The 16623-nt window shown below is 38.2% G+C and overlaps 1 protein-coding gene across 2 annotated transcripts; it reads left to right on the top strand.

Moving 5' to 3' along the window:
• The first annotated feature begins 3256 nt into the window (after positions 1-3256).
• On the top strand, positions 3257-15249 carry hmgxb4b (HMG box domain containing 4b). Of its 2 annotated transcripts, none has more exons than XM_079840622.1 (12): positions 3257-3323; positions 3866-3994; positions 4075-4147; positions 8506-8793; positions 9543-9752; positions 9837-9940; positions 10027-10105; positions 12535-12599; positions 12682-12805; positions 12892-13106; positions 14772-14894; positions 14983-15249. In XM_079840622.1, exons 1-12 carry the CDS (start codon positions 3318-3320, stop codon positions 15025-15027), a joined length of 1461 nt encoding a protein of 486 aa, XP_079696748.1. In that variant the 5' UTR covers positions 3257-3317; the 3' UTR covers positions 15028-15249. The 2 variants fall into 2 exon arrangements, with proteins under 2 accessions (XP_079696748.1, XP_079696747.1); XM_079840621.1 differs by having other exon boundaries at positions 12880-13106.
• Positions 15250-16623: the final 1374 nt, after the last annotated feature.

Raw genomic sequence — 16623 nt, 5'->3', positions numbered from 1 at the left:
GGCGCCTCTCGGCGGGCTCAATGATCGATTGAGCGCCGCTGAACCACTGGAACTCACAACTCCGAAAACGGCAGATCAAATTTTAAAAAAAGGCGCTCTCTTTATAAATAAACCACAGATTTTAGCTTTAAACAACTTCATTCACTCCTGAAAAGGACTTAAAACTATATTTTGTAAAACATTAACACTACCAGAGGACTCTCGCTAAGGACCCATTCGTTTAGCCACAAAAGGGCCGAGCTGGTATCAGACTTTTGCCGAATCCAGTCGGTAAGACAGCGATAACATCTTTTTTAGATATAAAGGCTTCGAGTGTTGTTCTTTGCTCTGGTTTTAACGGAAAGGAGAAGTTTAAATCGCTTAAAACAGAAGCGATAGCTGATTCGAACGAATGATGCTCCACAGCAGCGGAAAATCTGGGCTGCGTTCAGCCCCGACAAAACGTTGCAAAACGTTTTTTAAACGGTAACGGTGCTGCGTTGAACACCCTGTTCTGTTGACGCAAGAGTTGTAACTATGGCAGCCGAGAAGGCCATTCTTTGTGTTCTTTTTGTGGAATTTTCGGAGCCTGATGAAATCGATATACGTGTTTAATACTGCAAAATACATGCAATCACTGCCCTTGCCGTCCAGAATAAAAGACAACATCCCAATCCCATTTAATGAACCTTTTTCATCTCCTGGTAATCAATTCTAACTTAAATCATTTTATTTCTAGTTCTTACTTTTTTAATAGCTTGTATTTTCTTTCTCACTTTATGTCAAGCAATTGCCATATATGAAATTTGGTATATAAATAAACTTGCCTTGCAATTAAGCTAAAGATATAAATAAATACATCATCATGTTGATTATATATATATATATATTAAACTCTTACGACAATCATGTCTTCTAATACCAGCGGACACATTAAACAACTTTACTTCCATTGTGTGAGCTGTCTCTTTAATACTACGTGGTTTATATACATTTTGCCGCTGATTGGGCTGTCATTTTTGACACACCCACCAAACGAGATCAAACGCATCTCAAACCCGTTGCACACCGTTTCCAGGAAACATTACGTTCAACCGGAAACCGTAGCAAAACGTTGCGCACCGGTTTGAGCTTTGAACATGCCCCTGCTTCAACGTCGCTGCGCTGTCGTCATCGTGTAAAGCCCGCCCCAACGTTTCTAATTGGTGCCGCGATTTCTAGGGTTTAGAAATGGGTTTGAATGGACTCTTTGCCAGACTACTTGCAGAGCAAATCTAAATTTGCCGGAAGTTGTCTGGGTTTTCCCAGGCTATTGCGCTTCAGAACGGCTCATCAGAATCCTATGGGTGACGTCACGGACACTACGTCCATATTTTTTTACAGTCTATGATTGGGACCCATAAATGAAGAACCCCAGAGGGTTAAATTTGCGAATATCGAACGTCCAGAGTCAAATCAACTTTATGCCAGTGAAGAAGCACCGGTAATGCTCCGTGACGGCTCGTTGGCCTCTGTAATGTTGGTCGCAATTCGTCAACTAACTGCAGAATCATGTGTCGTGAGAGTCTGTAATTATTTACAAGCATTTTATCATCAAAGCACAGCACATCCTCTGGGTCCTCCAAAAGTGTCTCCACCATCAAAACGTCGCTGCTCTTCATCTTATATAATTAAGTTGAAAAAACTAATTGCTACTCCTCCTAGACTGTTCAAGCTACATCCACCAAACTCGGCTCAGACCTTCAGACTAGTCTGACTCGGGTTGCTTTATCTTTTTAGACTGATCCGACTTACGGTTTTCCTAAAAAAGCTGATTAAAACTTGGAAAAACTCCCATAGACTTTCATTGACGGAATGTTCAGATTTTCAAACTGTTCAACTGTCAAAAATTCAAATCTAAACACTGAAGCCCAGACTCACTCCAACTGACATTCTGTGAAATACATCTGAGCCATAGAGACTCATTAAACTCATCTATCTATCTATCTATCTATCTATCTATCTATCTATCTATCTATCTATCTATCTATCTATCTATCTATCTATCTATCTATCTATCTATCTATCTATCAATCTATCTATCTATCTATCTATCTATCTATCATCTGACTATTTCTTTCTATATATCATCTGACTATTTCTATCTATCATCTGACTATTTCTATCTATATATCATCTGACTATTTCTATCTATCATCTGACTATTTCTATCTATCATCTGACTATTTCTATCTATCATCTGACTATTTCTATCTATCATCTGACTATTTCTATCTATCATCTGACTATTTCTATCTATCATCTGACTATTTCTTTCTATATATCATCTGACTATTTCTATCTATCATCTGACTATTTCTATCTATCATCTGACTATTTCTATCTATCTATCTATCTATCTATCTATCTATCTATCTATCTATCTATCTATCTATCTATCTATCTATCTATCTATCTATCTATCTATCTATCTATCTATCTATCATCTGACTATTTCTATCTATCTATCTATCTATCTATCTATCTATCTATCTATCTATCTATCTATCTATCTGTCTATCTATCTATCTATCTATCTATCTATACTACTAAAACTCAAACTATTTCAAACTTTAAACTTTTCAAACTATTTCAAACAATTTATTTCAAACTTTTCAAACTATTTCAAACTTTCTGGTCTAGCTTTTCCAAGCCAACTTAAAGTTTGTCTCGACGAACTTTTTTATCTAGTTAATAAATATAACGCTCTCTCGAAAAAAACTTTTGTACTGTGATTTTTCCCGTTGGATTTCAAAAAGGTTTGAAGTTAGGACACCAGTGGGGTTGTCCTAAAGTTAAGACAGCTTTTGGGATGCTTCTGTAATACCCGTTTTCTATCCATAGTTAAGATAAGATTATGCATTTAAGAAATGTCATTCTGCCTTTGTCCTTAAATGCGGACCTAGCTGAAATTGCCATGGTTACCAAACAGATAAGATAGGATTCTGTATTCATGTAGGCTATCCATTTCTGTAATACAACCTCAGAAATCAGTTCAGTTCCTTTTCCAGTCGGGACTCGGAGTTGTTTTGTCTCAAGCAGCAGCGATCTTTTCACCTGTGTGCCAATGAAACCCCCATAAGGAAATCCACAATACTGTCACATCCGTGTTTAAATGCAGATATCTGCGAAATATTCGAGAATTCTCCAATATTTCAGATCTACGAGCAGCGGCACTCGTTCCGTCTGTCCGCTAGAGGCGCCCGACTGCGCGATGACGCCACACGCTCGAACAGTCGCGCGAGAAACTGACCGCGCAGCGCAGAGCCAAGATGGCGGCAGGAGACGCATGAAATTTGATGAAGGTAATATGGAAATTAATCGAATGAATGAAGCTACATTTTATCAGGATTGTACGCATGTTTAATGTTTTGATTCTCAGTTGAACGCGCTTCGCTTTGTCTGAATTATACTGCAAATCGCTAATAGTGTGTAAAGTTTTGCCAGTTAGCGTGTTAGCATAGAGGGATAATAAACAACAACAACAAAAACACACATTCATGCATACTCAAATACACACTAGAACACATTCATACATATTTATATACTCACTAAACCTCGCAAACCTATACATGTAAATACACAACCGCGCACACCAGTAACACAATATCTGTTTCTATTTACAGCTGCAAGAATAAGTTTGTGTACTCATCTGCCCTGTCAATGCTCACTCACTGTCTTTAGCTGTGAAAAGTATAATTGTTTGTGTTATAAGTTTAGTCAGATTGTGTTTGCCAACTGTGACTGAAAGATCAGACCATATTTTGTGAGTAATTAATAGAGAAATCCAGATATGTCCAAAGGGTTCACAAACTTATTCTCGCCACTGTATAATGTGTGTGTATAGATGGAGGGTGAGGTGAGTCTGGTTGCCGGCCGCAGTCAGAGAGAAAAAAGAAGATCCTACAAAGATCTGCTGAGAGAAGAAGAGATCATCGACGCAGAGGTGCGCAAGACCTCCAAGAAACGGCTCAAGGTACCAATGAAAGACTCACTGACATCAGCAGCATCATCATCAACATGTGTTGTGTAGAAACTGATCTCTGCTCTCCACAGGACGCTGATGACTTTTACACTGGCAGCGAGTTTCAAAAGAAAAAGAAGCATTATGAGGATCATTTCTACAGAGGTGCGTTACTGTGGTGATTTCCCCATTAATGATCTCCAGCGAGATTCCAGACACTTCTTCAGAAAAGAGACCAAATATTTGAAGTTTAAGTTACTACCTTGTCTGTTATTGAACAAGAGAATGAACTACTTATTAGGCGTGTAACGATTCGTTTTAACAACGATTCGATTCGTATCACGATTTGAGGTTGTCGATACGATTCAAGGACGATATTGGTTCATTTAGAACGATACGATCCGAAACGATTCAGTGACTTGAAATCGATTCAGTAACTTTTTAGCCAAAAATTGTGTGATTGAAATAAATATCTGGATACTGGTCAGTGCAGGTGAAGTTTCCTAGATTCCTGTTGTTTCTTGTAAGGGAATCAGGTATATCAATTAATTATGGATATAAACAAACAAGTAAACAACAATTAATGGCAAATGCATTCAGATTTTATTTGAATAAAGTGCAACAGTTTAGGTTGTTTAATTAACAGGAAGTTAACCTTTTCTGCTCTCATTTTCAATATTCAATACATTTTCAATAAAAGCACAGTAAGTGTAACCAACATTTCAACAGTAGGTTAACCTGCTACTTCTGCTTTTGTTTTCCAACATACAAATATTACAATATTAATATAAAAAATAAAGTGCAACTAACTTCTCTTCAGGTTTAATTAATAGTAGGTTTACCTGCTACTTTAGCTTTTTTTTCAACATTAAAATAATACAAATACAATATTAATATCAAAAATAAATTGCAATTAACTTCTCTTCAGGTTGAATAAACTGGCCTGCTACTACTCTCAGTTTAATAAACAAACAATATTTAACAAAAGATAAAATGTAACCAACTACTCTTCAATGACTCTACAGATTTCTTTTTCAAAAATATCAACTGATCAACATGATCTGACCGCAGAACACTTCTCTGTGCGTTCACTATGTCGCCAGCAGTACTAAAAACTCGCTCTGCTGGCACACTGGTGCCAGGAATGCACAGGTAACATTTAGCAAGGGTTGAAAGTACAGGTAGCTCTTTCTCGGCTTGATAGGCTTGATAATTTCTCGCTCGTTGGCTTCTCCTCTGCCATCCGCCATGCTATGTTTTGTTTTCTTAGCGCTGCTGCTGGTGCGTTGCGATGATGTCACAGATAGGCAGACTGAATCGAGTAACGTTTAACGCCGTTATCATTAAAAGTGCTAAGAAAAAACATCCATAAGTCTGACGTGCTTAAATCCAATGCGTTATTTCCGATGATCGATACAATCGATTGATTACCTTTTAAAACGATGTTAGATCGATATATGTCGTCAGGAAGGCCAACTTGCCGAGCACAGATCGATGTAGTTAGATCATAGGAAAATAAATCGATACATCGATGTAGTAGATGAATCATTACACCCCTACTACTTATACAATGAAGAATTGCAAATGATTATAAATTAAAGTATAAAAATTAGGGATGCAACAAAACAGTTAGTCCATGGTTTAATACATACCTCGGTTTTTAACCACGGTTTTCGGTTCGGTTTGGTTCGGTTCTGATGGCTTGTCACATCAGTTTTTTTGCTATTCTATTCTTGGGCGACAGGAACAGCAAGAGGTTAAGGAAAAAAATACTATTTTTTATTGCAATACTCTTTCTTTATTTTACTTTAAATAATTGAAAAACCTTACTTAAACTTAAAACTTTACTTAAAAAAAAAACCCTTGTACACATTCCTAGTGTATTGTATAGTATAAAATAAATATATATAAAGGTTTACACTGGCAGCTCAGAGCTGTGCAGCAGCATTTAAGTATGAAATTGAATGAATAAATGTAAAAATAAAACACTGCATAGACTTCACTATGAAATATACATTGATTCTTATTAAAGCTACTGTATTAAAGTTTTTCAGTCAAGAGCAATGAGTGATTTTCTCTTTTTTTGTTGTTGTTGTATTAACATTAAAGGGATAGTTCATTCAAAAATGAAATTCTGTCATCGAGAAATGAATACAGGTTTGGAACAATACTAGAGTGAGTAAATAATGACATAATTTTAGAGGTGAGCTGTCCCTTTAAGGACAGTGTGTTCACTATAGGCTGCGCCGCTGTCAATTTAAGACCTGCGTGCATCTAATATACAGACACACACAATTTTACTTTCACTTTAGACATAACCGACTGTGTTTATGTTAACCTTGTGTGTATTTGACAGTATTAGCGTAGTAAGACGACTACTTAGTTCAGTATTCACATGTTTGACAGGCGTTAAGTGCGCGCTCGGAAAAGCGCATGTTAAAACCGCGCACGGCGGCAAGGCTTTAAAACGCATGCAAATAATGAACTTTCGTGATTGTGAATAACTATAGAGTCCCGTGAGTAAAACTCTACCACTAACGTGTGATGTGAATGTATGTCGCGTTGTTCAGTATTGGGATGGAGGCAAATTATAGATTTTGTAGAAAAATAATTAATTCTATGCAAAACCGAAAACAACGCAATTCACAAGCGCGTATTGAACCGTGAATGCCGTACCGAACGGTTCAATATTATATTGAGAATTGTGGCATCCCTAATGAAAATCATCAGTAATTTGAGAGTTCAAGGTTTATTTCTTCGTTTCTGTCACCTGACGGTTCCTTGCCACTGTTGCCTTTGGCTTGCTTAATTGGGGTATAAGACACTTAATATTCAGTAATATTGTTGATTTAACTGCAATGGTACTCAAATGAGAACAACTTGAACTTTATTGATTTGGGTGATGACATCACTGTTCCATAGAAATGATTTATAGCTGATTTGACTTTGTTTCACAATTGATGAATTTGGCAGCATTAATAGTACTGTAACACAGTAATAAACAGGAAAGTAACAGGATCAACGATGCAAACTTCATCAAATATGAGACAAATTCAAAGTATGCTGTTAAGCAGCTCTAAAAAGACAATAATGTCATTGTTCAGTTCAGTGTTGATTCAATTTATTAACCGTGTTGATGTTGCAAAATACGTCAAACCTGTCATTCAGCTCGATTCAGTTTTGTTCTCATCTGAAAGAGTCAGTGAAAATTAAGAGTATATTAAGATGTGAGAGGATGAACTGTGTATGTTGAGCAGCTCTGATTAGGGGTGGGAATCTTAAGACACTTAACGATTCGATCCGATTCCAATTCTGGGAGTAACGATCCGATTCCCAAAACGATTCTTAACATACATTTTTTGTAACTAATTATCCTGCTGTGCAAATACACGAACTTTACATTTTAACCAAAATTGGAGCTAATATGTGTTTTGTTTATAGTTAGAATATCTGTTTGACAGTATTGCCATATTAAAAATTAAGATTTCTTTCAATACTTTTATTAACAAAGATATATTCAAGATTAACAAGCTCTAATGAAACATAGTAAGCCATACAATTGCAAAGAACAATCATTAAGAATAAACAGTTCTCAATTTTCAACAAAGTGTGACAAATTTTCAGTTTCTCTAGAACATTTGAACAAAAAATGTCTTTAAAGCAAAAAAAAAAAGGTTACTTTGGTTAGAGCCACAAAAATATCTTTAAAACATAGGCTAATGCAGAAGAAAAACAACTTTAGCTCGCTGAGAAGCCAAATTCAGTGTGTGCGCACAACATCTCGCATGAGAAAACCCGCCGAGCTGCAACAGTCATGTTAGAGACATTTAACGAATCACTCGCCAAAACGAAGTCTTTGTTCAGAATTTTCCATTCGTTTGAAACATTGTGCAGTAGTTCAGCAATATTTGATAAGTCATTCCAAAAATTATGCCACGGATGTTGGTAGGTTTATATCCCGGCCACCGCATCGGGGATATAGGAGTGTTATCAAGCGTTAATGGCAAGGAAAGCGCCGTATAGCCTACTTGAGCACCACTTCGTTATTTTGGCTCAGAATTTCGTTTGTTGGAAATATGAACTTAATTTAGAAATGCTTTTGAAATTAAAAACTTTGCATTTTATAGGCAAAATACATTTTTTAAATGGGGAGGCAGCCGCAGGGAGCGCAGACACAGAGCGGCCAGAGAAATGGAGGAGCGACTGCTGTAAGGCGTTTGAGCAAAACTGTGGAAAAACTGCATAAAACATGCGGGTGTTGAACCCTCTCACCGGGAAGGTCCATTTTATCTTAAACGAAGCCAATTCACCAGCATACGAACGTTCGCCTATCAACGTTTTTTCTGATTGGCCGGTGACCGCGCACACAGTGGGGAAGTGGCCGTTTGAATTGAACACAGAATCGATTCTGAATTTTTGAGAATCGATTCTGAATCGTTGGATAACGAATCGCGATGCATCGACCTTTTCTCCCACCCCTAGCTCTGATGGCATATTGAGTGGTTCATGTCTCTCTCATGTAGATCATCACAGCTCCGGCTCTCATCACAAAAAGAAGAAGCGTCCCTCAGAGAGCCAGCGCTCGCTCCTGACGCCTTCTGAGCCGGCGGGATCTCCTCAGACGGCGATGGGTCTCCTGCAGGCCATCACCTCTCCCACGGCGGTGGGCGCAGAGGCAGCTTATCCCTGCCTGTCCGCATCTAAGGATCGCAGGAAGGACACCAGAGACTCCTCCTCCTCCTCCTCCAGGAAGCAGCCGCAGGTGGTCCGGGAGGGGCTTCCTGTGGTGGGCGAGGAGGTGGAGCTAGAAGGTGAGGAGATACTCGCACCATCCACGATCTCAGGAACACGAAGTCAATGTTTTCATGCTTGTTAGAGGGAACGGTTCATTTGAGGCAATGTTTTTTATTGATGCATGCCTATATACAAGCAATTTTTCCAAAAATTTTTGTTTTTCATTTTTTCAGACTGTTTACATGTTAGTTGAGCAAGAATATTCAACATTTTAAACCCCCAAAAAATAAATCTAAACTATGACAGAAAGTTGTTTTTGATCACTTCACTGCAAAAAATGCTTTTCTTACTTAGTATTTTTGTCTTGTTTTCAGTCCAAATATCAAAAAAATCTTACATTAAGAAGCATTTACTAGACAAGCAAAAGTTTTTGTCTTGTTTTGGGGGAATATAACTCAAAATTAGGGGGGTTTTGTCTTAAAATGAGCAAATTAGTCTGCCAATGGGGTAAGATAAATAATCTTGTTTTCTGTTTGAATTAAGATTATTTTGCTTACCCCATTGGCAGATTATTTTGCTTATTTTAAGTAATCTAAATTGAGTTATTTTCCCCCAAAATAAGATAAAAACTTTTGCTTGTCTAGTAAATGCTTCTTAATGTAAGATTTTTTAGATATTTGGACTGAAAACAAGACAAAAATACTAAGTAAGAAAAGCATTTTTTGCAGTGTTCTAAATATATAGCCAAATGCAATACCTGACAAAAGGAATTCATTATGTTTGATCAACCTAAAACGTTTTTGTCTGTGATGATTGTGTCCGTCAGGTCATTATGGAGGATGTCTTGATGTGGCTGACAGCAGCGGCTCGTCCTCCGCTGATGACAGTGAATCTGGGAAACTCTTGATCCACGAATCCTCGTCTCAACACAGCAGCAGGAAAAAGAAGAAGAGCAAAAAGAGCAAGAAGAAGAAAGAGCGAGACCGACCGCGTGAGAAGAAACACAGCAGTAAATCAGCCAAGAGAATATCAGCAGGTACAAACACAACGCTTCTGTGTGTCTTAACGTCTGTGTGCTGCGCTCATGCTGACCTTTGACTACTGGCCACTCTTCTCTCAGCCAATGGCAGCACAGAATGGAGCGAGTACACTACAGGCCACCACAGCCGTGTGGAGAAGAAGAGGAAGAAAGAGGAAGGTGGCAAACGCAAGAGCAAAGACAAGGTGAGGAGAACCACTGAGACACCAGATGAGCCTGAAACACAGAAACTGTCTTACTCACAGCGTCTGTCTGTCTGTCTGTCGTGCAGAAGAAGAAGGTCTTGACGGCGTATCAGATCTTTTATAAGGAGTACAGAAACAGCATTCTGGAGGAAGAGCCGGGCCTCGGTGGGTTCATCTTCTTCAATTAATATGTTTGCCTCTCTGTAGATATTTGATTATCTTCTCAAGTGAACAACCAGAGTTGAGTTTTCTCCTGAAACTTGCTCAAGGATCTCTTGTCCTTTTTCCCTTTCAAGCATCGCAATTAAAACTCTAAATATCTGAATAGATCAGCCAATCGGATTGGAGCTTGCTGTTAGCAATCTTCTGTCACAATCAGTGTTGGGGAAAGTTACTTTGAAAAGTAATGCATTACAATGTTGCGTTACTCCCTTAAAAAGTAACTTTTTAAGTTTTAACTTTTAACTTTTTAAGAAAAGTAGTGCGTTACTTTACTTTTGCATTACTTTTTCTCGCCTAGGCTGCGCTTGTTTTTGTTTTTAATAACAAAAAAAGTTACTTTTTTTGTGCAAAGGTAAAGACCTCTTTTCACACCAAAATTGAAATAAAAGCCCCAGGCTGAGGTAAAAATGCTAATTCACGCATGAACAGTAGAGGGCGCATGAGAGAAGTTTGACCAATAAAAACAGTTAGTATGGTTTAACTGAATCATTGAAGGTCAGCAGCAAGACATTGGTCAATAAAGGTAGATTAAATGCATGAAAATATTTGTTTTATTAAACATTTAATTATTGGAGGTTTGCAAAATACTCTCATTTTGCATTTGACTGATTTTATTCATTTTGAGGAGTACTGAATCTTTATTGTGCAAGTGAGATGAATATATGCTCACATTTAAGCCGCGTTTCCATCTAAATTACCCGGAACAATTTGTACCAGGAACTTTTTTACAGGAACTTTTTTCCCCCCAGACCTGGTAGTTAAGTATTGGTTTAATAAAGAGGTCATTAACAAAACAGCGGAAAAGAGACGAGCACTGATACTAAAGCGTATTCTGAAAGCTCGTAAAGCTAGATTTAAAATAAGACAACGTATGTTATTATCAGCAATTACCGACATTGACCGTGAGATGGCTCAGACGAACACGCGCCATCGGACAGAAAGAGCAAGACTGATATTTACTGAACACAGAACGAACGAACCTCGCAAAAGACTTTTAAAAATGCCGGTTGAAATAAAATGCTGCTTGATTTCAACCAATCAGCATGTTCAGCGCCCAAGTCCCACCCCCGAAAGTTCCCGAACTTTGAAAAAGTACTACCCCGGGAGCAGGGCCGTTTGGAGGGGGAAATATTTACCCGGAACTTCATTTAGACCCTGGTTCCTGCGGTCGAAACACACAGAGTACCACCCCAAAGTTCCTAGTTCCTGGGGAAAGTTCCTGCGGTGGAAACGCGGCTTTAGTCTAGAACTACAATAACGTGTTTACACACAACGCCTCTGCACTTACTCTCGATTTTTCTCAACATGGCGACAGGAGAGCTGTCAGTCAAACAAATGTGAAAAAGTAACTCAGATATTTTGTTGTAATAAAGCGTTACTTTGTTAGTTACTTGAAAAAGTAAAAGTTACTTGTAATGCGTTACCCCCCAGCACTGGTCACAATATGAGTGATTTTAACAGAATCTATATGCCACAGTACCAGTTTTGCTGGAAATTCACCATGAAATTAATTACAAAGCATAAAAAAACATTATCTAACTCTTTACATAAACCGATCGAGCATAATATTATGACCGGTGAAGTGAATAGCACTGATTATCTCTTCATCACGGCACCTGTTAGTGGGTGGGATATATTAGGCAGCAAGTGAACATTTTGTCCTCAAAGTTGATGTGTTAGAAGCAGGAAAAATGGGCAAGCGTAAGGATTTGAGCGAGTTTGACAAGGGCTAAATTGTGATGGCTAGATGACTTGGTCAGAGCATCTCCAAAACTGCAGCTCTTGTGGGGTGTTCCCGGTCTGCAGTGGTCAGTCTCTATCAAAAGTGGCCCAAGGAAGAAACAGTGGAGAACCGGCGACAGGGTCATGGGCGGCCAAGGCTCAATGATGCACGCGGGGCATGCACGTTATGTCTGATTGGTGTATGAGCAAATTAAACAATTTTGTTAATTAAAGTGACGATGAATAAAGAAATCACTCTTTGTATATAGCCTAATAATATATTAACAACATAGATACTACAATATATAAACTATGAATTAACTATAAACTAATAGATTGCAAATGATTTGTAAGTAAATTATTACTGTATACTTAAAGTGTTAATGAACTGATAATGAGCTATGTGAATATATTGTCTAGTGTAATTTATTCCTGTGATCAAAGCTGAATTTTCAGCATCATTACTCCAGTCTTCGGTGTCACATGATCCTTCAGAAATCATTCAAATATGATGATTAGAAAGTTTTTACTGTATTTTTGATCAAATAAATGCTGCCTTGGTCAGCAGAAAAGACTTCTGTCTTATAGAGCCCAAACTATTGACCTCCAGTGTAAGTGAATATTTATTGTGTGCGTTTATTTGAACTCAGATTTTGGGGACTTGAGCAAAAGACTCGCTGATGCCTGGAAGCAGCTGCCAGAGGGAGACAAACAGGTGCTGAGCATCATCATTACCCATCATACACCTGTGTGAAGTGTGTTTGCTCTTGTCGTGCTGACCGATTGATGGTTTTCAGGTGTGGCGAGAGAGATCGGAGTACCTTCATCGCAAGCAGTTGAAATCAGAGGGTGTCAAACACGTCAAGCACGCCAAACCGCAGCAAACGTCGCGACCGCTCAAAGACGGCAGCCGGGTTAAAGGTCAGCAGTCAAATCCCTTCATGTCACCAATGTCACTGTCAGCGCTGATGTATTTGGTGTTGATGTTTGGTCAGGTCATCATTCAGGTGCAGCCGTGACTCCTGCAGGGGGCGCCGTTGTGCTGAAGAGGCCGGAAACAGCAGTCGCTCCCGTCCAGAACGGATCAGCGCCACGGCCTGCGAACGCAGCCACGTTCTCTCCGCTCAGAGACCCGGATGTGGACCCCATCGATGCGGCCGCTCACCTGCAGCTGCTGGGAGAGTCTCTGTCTCTGATCGGACGCAGACTGCAGGAGACAGAGGTGCTCACACACTCACACACACATGTAGAGTTAAAGTCACACTCCTTACCATAACTGCGAGTTTCAACACACTACTAACTCCAAGCAGGCCCCACCCCTTTATTTTGCATATGCCTTGGGCAAGAATTATTTAAATGAGGAATATTGTGACGTTTTCAAGACTACAATGGAGGCATCAGGGAGTTCAGAAACAGTGCGCACCAATATAGAGCAGTGGCTCCCAAATTTTTTTAGGATCCCCACCTTTTTTATTCACACAAACATTTGTGTTCTGGTGTTTTTACTTTTCAACTCCATGTTATTACAACCTTAAGTGTTCATTTTTTTGCAAACACACTTAGCAGACATTCTTTACAATTTAAAAGTACTTACTCTACTCAGTTATTGTAACTTAAAGGAACACGCCACTATTTTTGAAAATAGGCTCATTTTCCAACTCCCCTGGAGTTAACAGTTGAGAATTATATTACGCAGCGCCTGAAAACAGGCTAACTTCCGTCAACATGACCAACGTGACAACCTGCTTGCACTGAGAGCATGCTGGGGACTATTTTCAGGCGCTGTGTAATATCATTGCGCCGCTGCACTCATGGTACGACTCAAAGTTCCTTGATTATTACGCAGTGAATAGTTCTATCCATATCGGTCTAGAAAATCACAACTTTTCATTTTCCGTCCGTCTTCGTACACGATGTAACTACAGAAGAGTCAAGTTTTAAATAGGAAAAATATTGAAACTCTTAAGTCATTTTTGAGCAAGATGCTAACAGTCTAATCGGAGATCGGCTGAATGGATTCAAAAACGGTAAAACTCAACTGTTTAACTCTAGAGGAGTTGGAAAATGAGCCTATTTTCAAAAAAAGTGGAGTGTTCCTTTAAACAAATAAGTCAACCTGCCATACCAAACAAGACCACAGGGAGATGCCAAAGGACTGCATAAAGCTACTATCCATAAACACACCAAAACAAAAATGAAAAATTAAATAATTCTGAATGTGTGGAAACAAAGCGTTCTGAAGGTGGGTCGATATCATCAGTGAACAGAAGTTCCTTACAGTCGTCATCCAAACAAAGCTTTATTCAGTGAGCCAAGAGTGCACATACACGGTGTGTTTGCACATAAATAATAACAGACTCGCACATATGTACGACTCAATGTCACTGTAATCGCCAACCACTTCATTAGAATCGTCATCCATCAAAACCAACACTGGTTTTCTTCATCCAACTAAGAGATGTAGCTTGCGTATCCTATGTTGATGAAGTAGTTGGGTGTTTTGAGCCGTTAGCGTTCAGTCTGTGTTTCACACAGCGTGAAGAGAAACTGCTTGGGCTCTTCGAAATGCATACGAGAGAGGTGGTGCTTTATAATTCAATTTTTTAATTAATTAAATGTATCTTTTTTAATTAATTTTATTAATAATAAAATTAATGAATTATTATAATATTTTTTAATTAATTTTATCTCGTGGCCCCCTAGAGGTTGAAAACCACTGATATAGAGAATAACTCCCTTTAGACTAGAGGGACTTTGGAAACCTTTTTCTTGCTCAAACAGCAACATTACACACTAAAGGTGAACATGTAACAAAAGCTAAACACCTGCTGAAGTGGGTGAACATCATTTGTTTTACGTCTCACTGTCTGGTGTGTGTGTGTTTCAGGGCATGGTGACTGTGTCGGGATCTCTGTCGGTTCTCTTGGACTCAGTGTTGTGTGCTCTGGGGCCGCTGGCCTGCCTCACCACTCAGGTCCCAGAACTCAACGGCTGCCCACATCATGTGCTGGTACTGACCATTCATCAATTTAATCACACAAACATCAGAGAACCAAATGACTGATGAACTATCTCTCCCTGTCTCTGTTTGTGATCAGTCAAACACTCTGGATAACATCGCATACGTGATGCCGGGTTTATGAAGGACCGCTGACCGTGATGATGGAGCTCCTGCGGCGTCTCCACTGGCTCTGATGAAACCATCGACAAAAGACTTTAAGACTTGCGCAGTTTTGCACTGGACAAACTCACAGACACTTCAACTTTTAACCTGCTTCTTAAACCTGCGCTCCATTTTTATCTGATCTGATGTTGATTTTGTATTTCTGTTGTTTTTCTCTCAATAAAATCCATTTTAGTATGTTCTTTTAACTCTGGAGTGGGCTGTTTTTTAGATTGTATTAGTTTTTTTGGTTTAAATAATTTGTTTTGAGTCACCATGAAATGGACGAATCTTTTTTTTTTAATGGAATATTGCAGTATTTATTATAAATTATTTATCCGTGCACATCGTTATTGTTTTAAATTCACGTGTCACTCGCATGATCCACCAATAGCAAACCACTACCATCCAATCAATTCCCCACGGACAAAATCAAACCCAACCAACATTTGTTCTTGTTCCAGAAATGTTCCACTTGAGTATATACATTTCTTTTACAGTCAGTTGTCTCTTTCGTCTGTCATGAGGCAGAGAATCTCACTGAGCGAGTTAAGTTAACTGAATAAAAATTTAGTTTTAAAGAGACTTCACACAGGACGTGTTTCAAAATCTAGACGGAACTCGAGGTTTATAGACATAAACTAAATGCAACTTTTTCTTGAAAAGAAAACAGACATCATGATACCCTTATGAAAATTAACCATGGTTTTGCTACACTAACCATGGTATTTGTCGTAAAACTGGTTATGCAAATTTTAATTTGACAAAAAAAACATGGTTACTACACTTCCTATAATAAAACCATGGGTAATTTTCGTAAGGGTGGTCAGAGACTCCTTGTCCTGCGGAGAAACCTGCAAATCAGACACACTGGTTTTATGCCACATTTACACTGCAAAGGTGTCACAGATCTGCTTCTGAAGTGGCATCGGTGTCTTCACACTGAATTTTTAATGCTGCTCAGAGGTGGCATAAATGCACAACCATTTCAACTGTATACTTTGATTCTAGGGGCGGGTCAGAGCTGGCATTTTTTGGTCTGGCTTTTGTCTTTACACAAAATTTTGAGCAGCTTTAACTTAACGGCACTGAAAAAAGGTTTTCATTCATTCAATTAACAAAATTTAGGGTAATGGTTCACATCTATATTTTATAACTTGAGCCAATGAAAAATAAATAACTTGCACTAAACAATATTTTCTATGTCTTTGAAAACTATTTTATTAAAACTGGCACAAAGTATGTTTAGAAAATAAGAAAATGTAAATTCTGTTTTTGATCTAAACTAAAATATATACATTTAATCCAAACAAAAATTCTCATTTAAGAAATGTGTATTAGTAATTATTTGCTTTATCCAATCAAATAGACAAATTCAATTAAACAATTTCTAATTTTTAAAAATATAAGTTCATACAAATTATGTTTTAAACAAACAAAAATATATGGATTTAATAAAACATGTTTCCTATTAAGGAACATAATGTGAACTTAATGTGATTCATATTTGTCAGTCATACGTAAATAAAATTACCAAAAATTATTTACAAAAAATAAAAAAACATAAATAAAAGGT

The sequence above is a fragment of the Gobio gobio genome (genome assembly GCF_949357685.1).
Source record: "Gobio gobio genome assembly, chromosome: 17".
Classification (NCBI taxonomy): Eukaryota; Metazoa; Chordata; class Actinopteri; order Cypriniformes; family Gobionidae; genus Gobio; species Gobio gobio.
This window is presented reverse-complemented; position numbering and strand designations above follow the sequence as displayed.

What these genes read in the sequence shown, in the direction of transcription:
- hmgxb4b (XM_079840621.1), top strand. An exon ending in CGAGGAGGTGGAGCTAGAAG is followed by an intron (nt 8,794 to 9,542) that starts GTGAGGAGATAC and finishes TGTGTCCGTCAG; the next exon opens with GTCATTATGGAGGATGTCTT. An exon ending in GGAGGAAGAGCCGGGCCTCG is followed by an intron (nt 10,106 to 12,534) that starts GTGGGTTCATCT and finishes ATTTGAACTCAG; the next exon opens with ATTTTGGGGACTTGAGCAAA.